A 14,011-nucleotide genomic window follows, 5' to 3' on the forward strand; every position below is an offset into this window, starting at 1 on the left:
ATATTGTAAAATGAGGGGAGGGGAATGAAAAATTGAATATAGATATATACACTATTACGGTTAAAGCTATTGATTTTTTGTCACTATGATATATTCACACACGGCACACCCAAAAATATATTAAACGCTCCGATTTACCTATGTCAAATTAACTATAATATACATATACATATATAATATCACTCGCAACTACTCAAGCCGTGACGGAGTGATGGTCTTCCATGACGTATGTCTGTAAGTAGGTACATAAGAATAAGTCTATCGATGTTCAACGTTGATTTAAACTTAAGCCCTACCCCTCTTTGGATTTATATTTCTACCAGAAATAGATTGATCGGAACAGTACCAACCATTTACCTTGAACGGTACCTATACATTTGTATACTATGTAAGTTATTAAATATCGCGATTTAATTATTTACTGTACATTAATAAATTGGATATTAATTAATAAGTAATAATAACTACAAAGGTATTATTGTTTTTTTTTATAGATATACATAAAACATAACTGCAGCGATTTGTATACGCGTAGGTTCTGAACAATATTTACGTTATTATATTTAAAGAATGCTAATAATACAATCGACGACCGAGAAATTAAAACATGTACAGTTATAAAATATTTTAATTTCAGTTTTGCAAGTCTAGAAAACACGTATTTGACATAAGTATAGATAAAACACGAAGCTTATCGGGAATTATAATGGATAATTTCCTACATAGGCTACACATATAATACATTATACATATAGGACATTGGTGTTAAGAAAACTGGTTATTTAATATTAATATAGACGACTAACCTACGTTACTTACGTACTTAATATGGACAAATCTAATGAATACCTATTTTTTTAAATGTCAATGTTTTGTTTATGTAAGCTTAACGATTTGTTATGCAATCATGTTTTAAGTCTGTACTATATATTGTGTGCTTCTCATTAATAAGAATAAAATATACAATATTATTATGTTTAGGTATATTATTATTAGATAGCTATTATGTAAGCCGATACATTTTATTGAACATTTTTGATTTGTTTACATATACTTACCTACAATATTACAATTATACCATTGGCCCGGTGGCCAATTATACCATATGTATATTGATATTATTATATATTATGTAGGTACACCATAATACTGGTATTATCATTTGCTGTAGAGTACTTTTTTTTTAAATCGTTTATTTAACGTTATTGACAACCATTATATACAATAGGTAATGTAATACAAATGAATACATTTGATCATGGGCGTAGGTAAGAAATATTTTCGGAGGAGGTTTTTGTCTAAATATTTATTAATATTATAAAATTATGAATAATTTATTTGTATGTATTAAATAATACAATTGTTTTATTTAATTTTTTTTTTTTTTTTTGGGGGGGGGTGTTTGAACACTCCCTCCCTTACCTATGATATTTTATGAGGTACAATACATACATGGAACGGTGAAGGCGTTCTTTAGAAACGTATGAACACGAGTAAGTAACTATATTAAAAATAGGGATGAAGATATACGTGTTATGTACTGAAAATATCTCTTAACCATTCACGTTTTAGGAATCTGACTGGATTACCGGGAAGTTCAACGAAATAAAGCTGAGTGATGACGCTGTTGGAATGATGTCCCGTAATGGAGTGGAGGCGTGAGTAGTATATACGTGGGGGCTGTTTGCACCCTTATGATGGTAGAGATTTTTATATCGCTATGCAAAAATATATTGATAACGTACCAAGGGGCATCGGAAATATGTGTAGGCGAATGGCTTGGAATATCAATAATAAATAATAATATACACCTACCAAGTATATAAGTATACATAAAGAAGATGTTCGTATAATATTATAAAAATATAAATGTCGAGTATATTATTATTATCATCGCATTAATATTGTAAAATACAGAAAATTAATTTTTAACCTAATTATAATATATTAGTTACATAATAAATCAGAATTTTTTTTTCTGTAAAATATCGATTTAACGAATATCAATGAATGAGCACATTTGCATATTTAAACTGTGGAGTTGCGGAAATTATAGACGCGTGATGGTTGTGTACGTATTATGTAGGTACCTTTGATACAGCCAGTATAGGTATCATGTTTACGGTTGATCTTATAATGCATGACATACCGATTTCGACATTCGCGATTATATAGGCTTTAAAATAGAAGGAATAAAACAATAGCCTTCCAACGTAACGTAGAATAAATTACATAATAATATATATTTTTTTTACTGGAGAAGCCAAACAAGCTGTGGCGGTGTCCAGGAATACAATCTACCGTGTCGCACATGTTTTCATTTGGAATATTGAACTAGATTTTCTAATTTAATTAGATACATAAGTATATTGATTAGATATTTTACCAGGTGCTCATTACAGTAATATACCGCCACATTCAAGTGTCCACCGCAGTGGCGATAAAAGCGTATCCCGACGTCTTGACTTCCACAAAGCCTTAAAATAAATATAACTTTTACAGACTACACTCTGATTCTATATCGAAAAATAAAATTCAGCACTATGGTAAGCTATAGAGTAGATAACGCGGATAAATTATTCTTCAGGTCTGCGTTATTAGTTATTTATTAATGACTAATGAGATGTTGCAAAATGTTTGTACTTATTTCAATATTATTTTCAAAAAGTTTTTTTTCTAACGTTTTCTAGTTGAACGTGAAGTCATTGCATCCTTTTGTTGGCCGCTTGGTCACGTCATATGCAACGCTAAACACCCGAAGTCTTTCATCGTTACGACAAGCCGAAGTAAGATTTAATAATATGTAGTATCTATCTACAGTACCCATCGAATATTATGTTGACAGAATATCTTGTAATGGATCATTTTTTCAAGTTCTTACGTATAAATTTAAATTTAAAAATAATTTGAAGGCATGCAAATATAGTAATTACTCGTAATAATATTGTGATATATAAAAATATACATGATATTTTCTATAATCTTTAAAATCGCGTTATTGACAAAACATAATATTATATAACATATTAATAAAAATATGCATAAGTATAGGTACTAGATAATTATAATAAACTGTAGGTAATATGTTTATTCTGTCATTAGTGCCAATAGCAAGTTTTGTGAGTTTCTTAAAAAAAAACTTGTACCAGTTGTATCTAGTTTAAATGTTATACTGGTATTATATTTAGTAGTATATTTTGAGCGTGATATTTTAAACTGTTCAGAGTTTTATAAGAATTATTTATGTATTATTAACTAGATAATATTATAAAGTACCTAGTAAATATAAAATTAAGTATAATATCATAGTTAAGGTCTTTGTAAATGTCTTTTTTTTAAAGATTTAAATTCAAGGTCTCCTTCGCTAACGAACAAGACGTAGATATACAATAATTCATTCAATTATAAAGTACTTACCTACCTAGCTATACTTTAAAACAACGGCAGTTTTAGCAAACCTTCAGTGTGGATAGCCCGGTATAGGTACTTATAGTTTTTGAAAAGAACGTCAGTTATGTACGTTTCAGTACATAACTTACTGTTCAAATAATGCCGTTAATTAATGCAACCTGTCCATGTTTTGATTTTAAATACATGGGAAATTATACGTTGTTTATAATAATATATTCATAAAATTATGCTTTTATATTGAAAAAAATCTATATATTACGTGTAGTTAAATATTTACATCAATATATGCTTTATACTATTATACTGTGTATAGTTAATAATAGGTACAGTTTCAAAAATATAATGTTACATTAGATATTCGATATAGGTGGTTATTAAGTTGTCACCCTCGTTTTCACCCGAAAAACATTTGCTCGTTCTATATAGAATAGTAGGTAGGTTCGTATCATGATACCTTAGCTGGTCTTCTAATCGCTTGGTTTATATTTTTCAGTTTATTTCATATTGCACATGCAGTAGGTAGGTATTTAATTAAACTAGTCATTCGTTAATTGTTGTCATTAAGTCATTACTATAAAGTATAAAGTTTTTACTATTTCGGTAAAAATGCCGGTCATTTCTTCTTGTGTCATTTGTAATTATCGATTTACCTACGTCGATTGTCTAGTGAAATGTGACGGTTGTTCACTGTGCGTGCACAGAAAATGTTCCAAGTTGTCCGCTGAAGAGCTAAAGTGCTTAAGCTCGAAAAACGCGGTTTTAAAATTTTTTTGCGAACTATGTGTACACGATTCAAGCAAACAAGCTGAAATTGGACAAAACAATATACAGTCGTTGGTAAACACTCGCTGTTAAATGTTAAAAATAGTATATTATATTAACCTCGATATAGCGTCGATTGCCATAATTCATAAATTGGGTCAGCAAGTCAGTTGAAATAATTTAAGTATGGGCGTAGAACTCGATCGATATTTTTTGGTAGACTGTTGTTGGGATTATTAAAAGTAGAAAAAATAAAGTTAGTAGGTACCTATGTAGGTAAATAAGGATAAAATATTAAGCTTAATGTACAAATAAATAATATTTATTATTACATTTTTCATTTTTAAATTTAATTTTAAAGTTTGATGGAAAACACATTTCCTTAAAAAATATTTTAAAGTGTTTATCCTGTAAAGCAGTGTTTTTCAATATTTTTACTGTGGCAACTCCCTTTTTTGATATCAATTTTTCAACGTCTTTCTACGTATATTTTTTTATATTGTCGCATAAATTATTATTAATAATAAATACTAGAAGTACTATACAAAAGAAACAAAAAATACATATAATAATACAATTATTTTTAATTTAAAATAAAACGTTTATTTGTTATATAGGTAGTTGTTATACGATAACGATACCATAATATATTATAGATATATCAAATATTAAATTTTAATCTAAATATTATTTTAAATGTAGGTTTTTAATGGATTGGTTGTTCCTGTTGGTCAATTTTTGGTTTAATAGCTAATTAAACTATAAAAATTATAATTCTCATAGTTGTTGAAATTTCCAGTCGGTTTCTAGTTATATTTTACTTGCAATCATAATTGTGTTCAATTCTTTTTCATACACAAATACGTAGTTAGAAATGGAATGAGTATTTTTAATGCTTCGTATTATGTAACGTTGTAATATTTATTGATTTTGTTATTTTATAAGTTGAGATTTTTAATTTTTTGGATTGATTCAAATCATAATATGTTAGCCACTCAAAATATGTAATTAGTTGACGATCTTCGTATTGAGATGTTGAGATGTTGAGAAACACTGTCCTAAAGTGTGTATATACTATAAGAAATTAATAAAACATCAATAACAAAACAAGGAAAACTGTTATACCTGTATATCTACATACCTATTATTTAAGTGGATTTTTTTAACATACATGCAATATTAACTATATATGCACAATGCACTGTAAACTGTTATTTGCTTTGTATTATTTTCTAATATTTAAAAACTTGAGATAAATATTGATGTATTGTAAATTGATTATATTACATATTATATAACAAGCATTATTAGTTAATACTTAAATAGACTAGGTATACCTATTATATAATTATAATATTAATCCCAGGTTGCATGAACAATTACTAAACCTTTAATGAATCAATAGTGAACTATTGGTCTCTTAAATACGATGTAATGGCCCATTAAATTAATCAATTTTTCATGCGAACTGGCAGGTGTTATTCATTTTTAGATACATAATACATTTATGGCAATATTAATATACAAAATCACTACTGGAATATAATGTAATTCATTTATCAACAAAAATATACTATAAACTTTCATTATTATATATAGGTATTATATACGAAATATAAGTATTAAAATATAAATAAAAGATAAAAGATAAAAAGGAATGAATATAAATCATAGAGCTATTATGAATGTAAAAACTTCCTGTCACGATCTTTAATGAATATTTTACTAAATATGGATCTCGTCTATATTCAGTAATCACTATAAGTATTAGGTACCAGATAAAATATTCACCTTCATTAATAATAATTTGTTTTCCTGGCAGACAACTGAGTTTTTTCGTGTATTCTCTATCGTTTCTGTGGACGATCTTTGATAATATTAAATGATTTTATTTACAATGGACAGTTTTTAATTTTTGTCTGCAAAAAAATTCGGTTAGAAAAATGTTTATTATCATAATATTATTGACGGATGATGTATTGACATTGTACGTGGTGTATTTAGGTACATAATATACTTAAAAAAAATATTTTATTTAATATTGGTAAATACATAATATTTTATTTTATTCTTCAAATAATAACTGTTAGATTTTTAAAACATATAAGTGTTGTTGTTCTGCTCCTACTACGTCTTATATTGATTACTATGCCATTTTCTCTTAAATAAACCCATTTAAACCTGCGTAGCTAAAATCTGTAATATTTTGTTGTTATGTCACACAAATAAAAAACGTCTACCTAATATAGACATATAGTTAATAAAATATATTACGGTAAAAAAATATTATCTATAAAATTACAAATATTAAGGTGGCCATAGATATACAATTTCCTGTACTTCCGTAAACGTAAAATTATGATGATACAATTATATAACATAAACTATAATTATTTGTTTACAGGCTGAATCTTTGCATGAAAATAGTGGTCTGCATAAAATAAATGTATCATCGAAAAATCCAATCGAGATTTTTAGTAAATGGTACAGCGAACACATGGTAGCCAATGCATCTGTGACTTCTGCTAAAGCATTTAGCTTGGCCACCGTTTCGAAGTAAGATGGCATAACATATTTAAAAATATTATTTACTATTTATTATAGTCTAAAAGTTTACAGATTTAGAAAACAGAATACAATAACAAATAAAATGTATACTAATAACACGTTTTTAACTTAGGTCACCAATGTTTTGTAAGTAAAACTATTGAACAACGTTAGTATGGTATTGTAACACTTATCTATAATTTTTTAAGATAAAGTAAAGAATTATTGTTAATGTTGAATATTGTGATGAATATTGGCGGTGTTATTTCTGTTTTATGAACACGTTTCAGAAAATATCTTTACCACTTTCCTAGTTTCATTTGTAGCATAACTATTATTAATACACATTTAAAATAAGTGATATATTGTCTTAATGATATAATCATAGTTATATCATTAATTATTATGCATTACGATTTTTATTTAATAAGTCCGATAAAACAGTAAAAAATATATATAACTATAACAACAAAGGTAATCAAATTTAATTTAACATTAAGTTAATCAGTTAATGTACACGTTTTTGGTTTTGTTTTTACAGTGAATGGATAAAGATCTGATTTGTTAAGTTTGCTCCAGTAGTAACTAAAATTAAAAATGTTAATTTTAGAAATTGGCTATTTTACAAAACAAATGAGCACAGTAGTGCTGGGAAATTAAATTTACCTTGTGTTCAATAATAATTATTTACTTTGTAGTTATACGAATTTTAACGATTTTACAGCATATACGTATAGACTATAGAGTCATATTTTAATGCAGATATAGTCAAAGGGTTGACTCTTGCACTACAACTTCTACAACTTGCTTATTTGGAATACCGATACCTATTTTTTTTCTCAAATATGGATTTTTCATTATTTTGTTTTTTGTTATCTATTGACAAAATTTATTGAGTTATAATGCACTTCTAACTGAAACTCTAAAGTCGATGTACCTATTTTTAAGTTAAAAAAGTTCTAATTTTATCAATTTTAGGTTTAGGATCATAAATTGAAAACGTAACTATGAACAAATGTTCTTTGTAAAAGTTTCTTTGAAAACGAGAAAAAACTACCAACAAGTGTCGAAAATATTTAAAATTATCTACTTAGAATATTGTATATTGTATAATTTCTAAATGAAATAATCTAAAACTATTAATTCCACAAAGCGAAGCAAAGATTCAAAACTGTATCTCTGCAGTTTCTTGTTTGAATTTTTTTTTAATAATTGAATCAAGACATTTTTCAATTTAAATGTTAAATGTCTTTTTTAGATAAGATTGTTCAAAACACTAACGGGAAATAATTTGAGCAATTAAAATAAAAAGGAATTTTTTTTTGTGATACTATTGTAAAAAATATAACAAAACAAACTACGTGTAACGTGTATAATAAAATAATTAGATAAGTAATAATAAAATTAAAATTTTATCAGTTGTGTATTTGTATATAGCGTAGAGAAAAATTGAATAGAAATGAATCATACTAATAAATATAATATATTGCATATTAATTATTAAATAGGCATTAAATCACTCAAAATCTTAAATTCTAAGTATTAGGTATACCTTTATATATTTTTGCATAACCAAGGGAATTTTTCATATAAAAATATAAGTATTATGTATAAATGTCCATGATATTATGTTAACTGTTAAAAATACAATAATAACATTTATTTTTTAAATTTACTTTAGCTTTAAAAATAATCTTACTATTAACTTCATATTACTAATTTTATGTTGGGGAATTTGTGTGAATTAAGAGCTTTTTAAAAAATTTGTTTGAATATTGAAACACTGACGATTTTTAGTATTTAGAATTTTATTAAGGTACAATTGTAATAATATCTGTTACCTATAAAAATTTTAATTATTATTAAAACAAACTTACGAGCTTAATGAAAAATACTAAATTATGTTTGATAGTTAATTTATATTCTTTGAAATATCTAATAGATACCTAATTCTTTTAATGTTCGCCTATAGGATTATATTTTTGTGGCGTAATAAAATAGATAAGATGTAATAATTCAGTTGAAAATTTTAATTAAGTTTCAAAATAATTACTGATTAGCTGCATACGAAATGTACGTGGCGATCTTAAAATTAGCAATAATAATTTATTTTCATCTTGATTCTTGGGTTTCAGCACCGGAAAGGTATCTTGCCGTAGTTTAATATTACGACGCTTGGATGAAGATGGGTTTGTGATGATGACTGATGGAAGAAGTAGAAAATCAAAGGATTTGGTAATATAATACCAAACATAATATTTTATTCACCACACACGTAGTTTTATAAACAAATTGATAAGTTAATAAGAAAACTATATAATTTATACTTAGTTATAAAAAATATAAGCATACAATTTACGCGATGGATTTTGAATAAAATAAAAATAGGTAATGAACCTACCTTTAGCAAAAAATAACCTATCTTTAGTTTAACTGTTTTATTTTAATAGTAATAGTAAATAATATTATTGATATTAATACTTAAACTCATATTATATTATGTAATAGCAAGATATACCATATTATATAATATGACCTTAAGTTTCAAATTGTTTCTAGAAAATACGTTTTGCAAAATACAGGTAAAATAGGTGTGGTTTACAATATTTAATAAAACAATACTAACTAAAGTTATTTAAAATGAAAACGATAAATGTTTCTAGTTTGTTACAAAGAATCAAATTCGAACTGTAAGAAAAATTAAATAACCTTATTACCTACTCATATTTAACAAATATAAAATAGTAAATAATGTTTTATTATATTATGTTGTATAATACAAATTGCATGGGTATAGGTATATATGTATGTCGTATAATGTACACATTTAATATAAATATTAAAATATATCTCATACAAACATGTATACATCAATGGTAATTTCGTACTGATAGAAATATATCAGTTTTAAAGCGTATATCATCATTCAATTTTATCGTTACTTATTTTCTTAGTTTATAATAATTACCAATAATAACCCATTATAATTTATCTATCAGTTAGGTCAGGATTCTTCAACCTACGACCTGCGGTCCTTTTTTATTAGGCCTACGATTAATGATTTCGTTTTTCGGTAATAAAATAATAATGATCCGTGCACAAATCTTTTTAATGTATAAAAATAAAATTATCATTTCAGAAATGATTAATGAAAACTCGGCTGCTGCCCAATATACACGAACACTCGTTAAGCATAATTTTAAATAAAACTATAAGTATCAAAAAAAAATGAATGAAACAAAAACAATTTCAAAAATCATACCAAGTAAATTTAAAAAGTTACATACGTATATTTTTTCTTATATTCTTTTTATATGTTCAATTATCAATAAAGCAACTGATAGTATATTAAATTAAATATGGCGGGGGAGTATTATTATTACTTACGTGATCTTTAGGATTATAATACAATTGAAAGTGGCCCTGACCTCAAAAGTATAAAGAACCATCGTATGTTAAGTACATAGTATTATCACCATGTTTCTCGTATTCGTCATTTATGGCGCATTATAAATTTATAATACATTTAATATAATATACGTATAACGTATAATGATATAATACGCATATAGAGAGATATCTGGAAGAGTATTTGAAACAAATTTATAAAAAAAAGCTGTAAAAAGTTCGAAAGTATCGTCAAGAACATGATTTATAAAAAATGCCTGTATTTTCTTTTACATATATAGTATTATTATGTACCTATGCATTATACATAATACATATTACCTATGACTTACGAGGATACTGTTTATATTAAAATATCGATTTAAAAATGTTACACTTTATATGCCTACTTTATATTTGAAGTCCATAAATTCAATTTATTTCAAATATTATGTAATTATGCCAAAATTATTCTGTGTATAGGCGGAAAATCCTCAGGCTTCCATGGTGTTCTTGTGGTTGGACCAAACGTCAGACGACTTGCCCCAGACCAGGCAGGTGCGTATCGAAGGCACCGTCAACAAGCTGACCACGGACAACATGAAAGAGCTGTACGACATTGAACCGCTGTTTTGTAAGATTCGTGCGCAGATCTGTGAACAGGGAAAGGTGGTAGAGTGGGAGAAACTAAAGCGTGACCACGATCAGTTATTCGACAAAGTGACCAAGTACAATGTCCAGCTCCCTAAGCCCGACCACGTGTAAGTAGCTATATATGTTTAAGATAAATCGACTATACGTAGAGTAATTAATGCAAGTCGAAAGGTCTATTGAAAGAGTACATGATGACTTTGAGCGTAGATTAGCCATAGAACATAGAGGAAGATTGCATAAAAAAGCTCAACTTAAACATGGTTGTGTAATGGAAAATTCAAATATTTAAACAGTACTTATATATAGTTATATATAATTTATCATTATATTATATTTGTATAATATTAGATTATTACTGTTTAAATATTTGAATTTTCCATTACATAGCCATGTTTTAATTCAGGCTTTTCTAATATCACAAGTGGCCTACTGTTTTTTAAAATGTAATTCATGGTGTGTGGAGTACAACGCATTTGTTTATAGTACACATATATATAACTTATAAAAAAAGTCGTAACTACCTATGTATTTTCGATATTTTCACTAATGTTTTATGATATTTCTAATACTTATGTGATAAATTTAGACAAGAGAATTCAATATTTGAAATGTTTGAATAATAATAATTATCAGTTATCATTCCATACCTATTACCTATACGTATAACGGTTGAAATTAATTTGCAATTATGTAATAAATACCTAACTTATAAATATTAATAATATTAATCAATTAATATTTATTCTAATAACAAGTTCGCTGTTTATTGTTATTTTTAGTACCTATAATTGTATTTATTGTAATTTTAAAAAAAGAAGTCATTAGGTGAAAGAATTGAATAATTAGTTATGATAAAAAAGTAAAAATGATATTGAAATAATAATCAAATTTTATTTTTATAATTCTTAAATTATTTTTAATATCTATTAGTATAACAATAATTAATAACTAGGGCTCGGATTTATATGTAAATACATATTTTACTGTGACTCAAATTAATATTAAAAAATAATGTTGGTACTTGGTAGTTTGATATAATAATTCTATTTTTTTTATAAATTGTGTATGAAATAACAAAAACGTAGTAAAAAGTTAAAAAACTAATATAGAGTACCTTATAGCGTCCTCATATTATAATATAACCATATAGGCATTTTGTTTTATTTTTATGATATTAGAATATTACATATTTATATTCAAATAATTTATATATAGTTAAATATAGTTATTTATTAACGATGTATTCATCGTTGTATATATCGTAGTATGATTGTATTAAACTATTAATACTTGAATAGTCCTTATAACTATAATATTATAGAATCTTTGAATGATTTTGTTTTGATATACTTGAGTTATGTTTAATTAATAAGTATTAACTCTGTAAATTATCACAGCAGACATGTAGGTTTATAATTGGTTTGATAGACACATATAGTACATACAATTATAATGGTTATATTGTATACGTAATTTTAAAGAGACAATCGTCAGTCATTAATATCAAAAGCGTCTTTAAATGGTTTTTGGGTCCCTATTGATTCGATTGATGTATAATTGCGTTAACAATATACATTACTTATACTTAAATGTTTTATACACAGACATTATTTACACTCTGCGTTGCTGCGTTTAATAAGATATAATAAAGTGGTGAGACGAGGTTAACGTATAAAAGGTACGGTCGCGGTCATAAATTGTTGCCCCCCCCCCTTCCAAAATCTATAAAATTTTATAGAAATGTATTATTTTGTCAATTTAAGTGGCTCTAGATTTAGACAGTAATAACTGTCATCGGTTGTTATTAGCCAATGGCCTGCAATAATGCTGATTAAAGCGTATACAACGAATAAAACTTATATAGTTAAATGGATGGTATTTTTTTGTACAAACCTCAATATAGTTGTCAATAAAGACGTATAGGTACCCACATTTTGTGCTCAAAACGATCTAAGAGCTTTGAAAGAATAATTCGTTGTAGTTAGATATATGAGTAAACTGATAAACTCACAACTTGTAAATAAAAGTTTGTCGCCTTGTTTAATATAATTATACTCACAAACATTGACAAAATTTAGTAGATAATAACTATTATGTTATAATGTACAATGTACCTATACTGTAAATATATTTTCATATTATTCTCCAATAAGTGACACGTTAACAATATTATATTCATAACTAAAATAATTAACTGCAGGTGCTATGAAAATTAAATTAAACCAAATAATTTTACTCAAGTTATTGCTATATTATGTAGTTAAAAATTCACTAGGAATAACTAATAAGTAACGATGATTGACGTAAGTATTATTTATATATATTTTTTTTTAATTACAGCGTTGCTTACAAACTCGTGCCCGACGTGATTGAATTTTATGAAGCGGTCGGTCAAAAAATCGGTGACAGATTATTGTTCACCAAAGATGGAATTTCATGGCAACCAAAACATATAGCTGCATAATAATAACAATATTTTATTACAGGAAATGATTTAAAAAAAAAATGAAATGTATCGCGCACCATGTTTGTTTAATTTTTGTACACTATTATAGTTAATCAGGGGATATAGATTTTCTAACGATTTACATTTTTTTAATTTGAATATATTATTCACTTTTATAAACGAATCGCCTTTGTCTTTAATATTATTTGAAATCCAAGAATATCATATTTTGCAGGTTGAATGATATTATAACTGCAGGCTTGACAGATAATCGTTTTCTAAATATGCTGATTATAATAATATACACATATTAGCACGGTACCTATAGTTATTTTTCAGTTTAAAATACATTGCGCGTTTACGCTAATACACTGCCGCACATGTGATTATACGTACATATGTATTGGTAAAAATGAATAGTGCCATAACGTGCGATTACAATGTACATTTTTATAAAAATATTTAAAGATACGAATAGGTAGTGTTGATGTTTACGTCTATCGCATGTTTATGTTCGAACAAAAGAAAATAATTTTAACATGCTTCAGATACTATACAACATTTATTATTCATATATTATAAAGGTACACACTGCAATAAAAATTGTAAACAGAATATTTATTTTATGTTGACGTTTTTTTTTTTGTTTTTTTTTGGAAATTGTTTTAAATTAAAAAACAAGACGTTATTGATATAAAATTACTACAAAGTATTTCCATACCGATTAGAAGTTGAGTATATTTAGTAATAAATAATGCGTCAAATACATATACGAGTTACGAAATTTTGAATAAATAATCAAAT

General features: G+C 26.1%; 1 protein-coding gene across 2 annotated transcripts; it reads left to right on the plus strand.

Annotated features, from left to right (window-relative positions):
- Positions 1–2,386: 2,386 nt before the first annotated feature.
- LOC132927328 (pyridoxine/pyridoxamine 5'-phosphate oxidase-like) lies at positions 2,387–13,391 on the plus strand. Of its 2 annotated transcripts, XM_060991846.1 has the most exons (6): positions 2,387–2,546; positions 2,691–2,786; positions 6,578–6,729; positions 8,856–8,955; positions 10,591–10,868; positions 13,102–13,391. In XM_060991846.1, exons 1-6 carry the CDS (start codon positions 2,544–2,546, stop codon positions 13,223–13,225), a joined length of 753 nt encoding a protein of 250 aa, XP_060847829.1. In that variant the 5' UTR covers positions 2,387–2,543; the 3' UTR covers positions 13,226–13,391. The 2 variants fall into 2 exon arrangements, with proteins under 2 accessions (XP_060847829.1, XP_060847828.1); XM_060991845.1 differs by lacking the exons at positions 2,387–2,546; positions 2,691–2,786 and adding an exon at positions 3,919–4,248.
- The last annotated feature ends 620 nt before the right edge of the window (positions 13,392–14,011 follow it).

The sequence above is a fragment of the Rhopalosiphum padi genome, chromosome 3 (genome assembly GCF_020882245.1).
Source record: "Rhopalosiphum padi isolate XX-2018 chromosome 3, ASM2088224v1, whole genome shotgun sequence".
In the NCBI taxonomy this organism is placed as follows: domain Eukaryota; kingdom Metazoa; phylum Arthropoda; class Insecta; order Hemiptera; family Aphididae; genus Rhopalosiphum; species Rhopalosiphum padi.

Coding starts and splice junctions, on each gene's coding strand:
- LOC132927328 (XM_060991845.1), top strand. CDS start 4,018: ATGCCGGTCATTTCTTCTTGTGTCATTTGTAATTATCGATTTACCTAC. Junction 4,249..6,577: donor AAAACAATATACAGTCGTTG/GTAAACACTCGC, acceptor ATTTGTTTACAG/GCTGAATCTTTGCATGAAAA. Junction 6,730..8,855: donor AGCTTGGCCACCGTTTCGAA/GTAAGATGGCAT, acceptor CTTGGGTTTCAG/CACCGGAAAGGTATCTTGCC.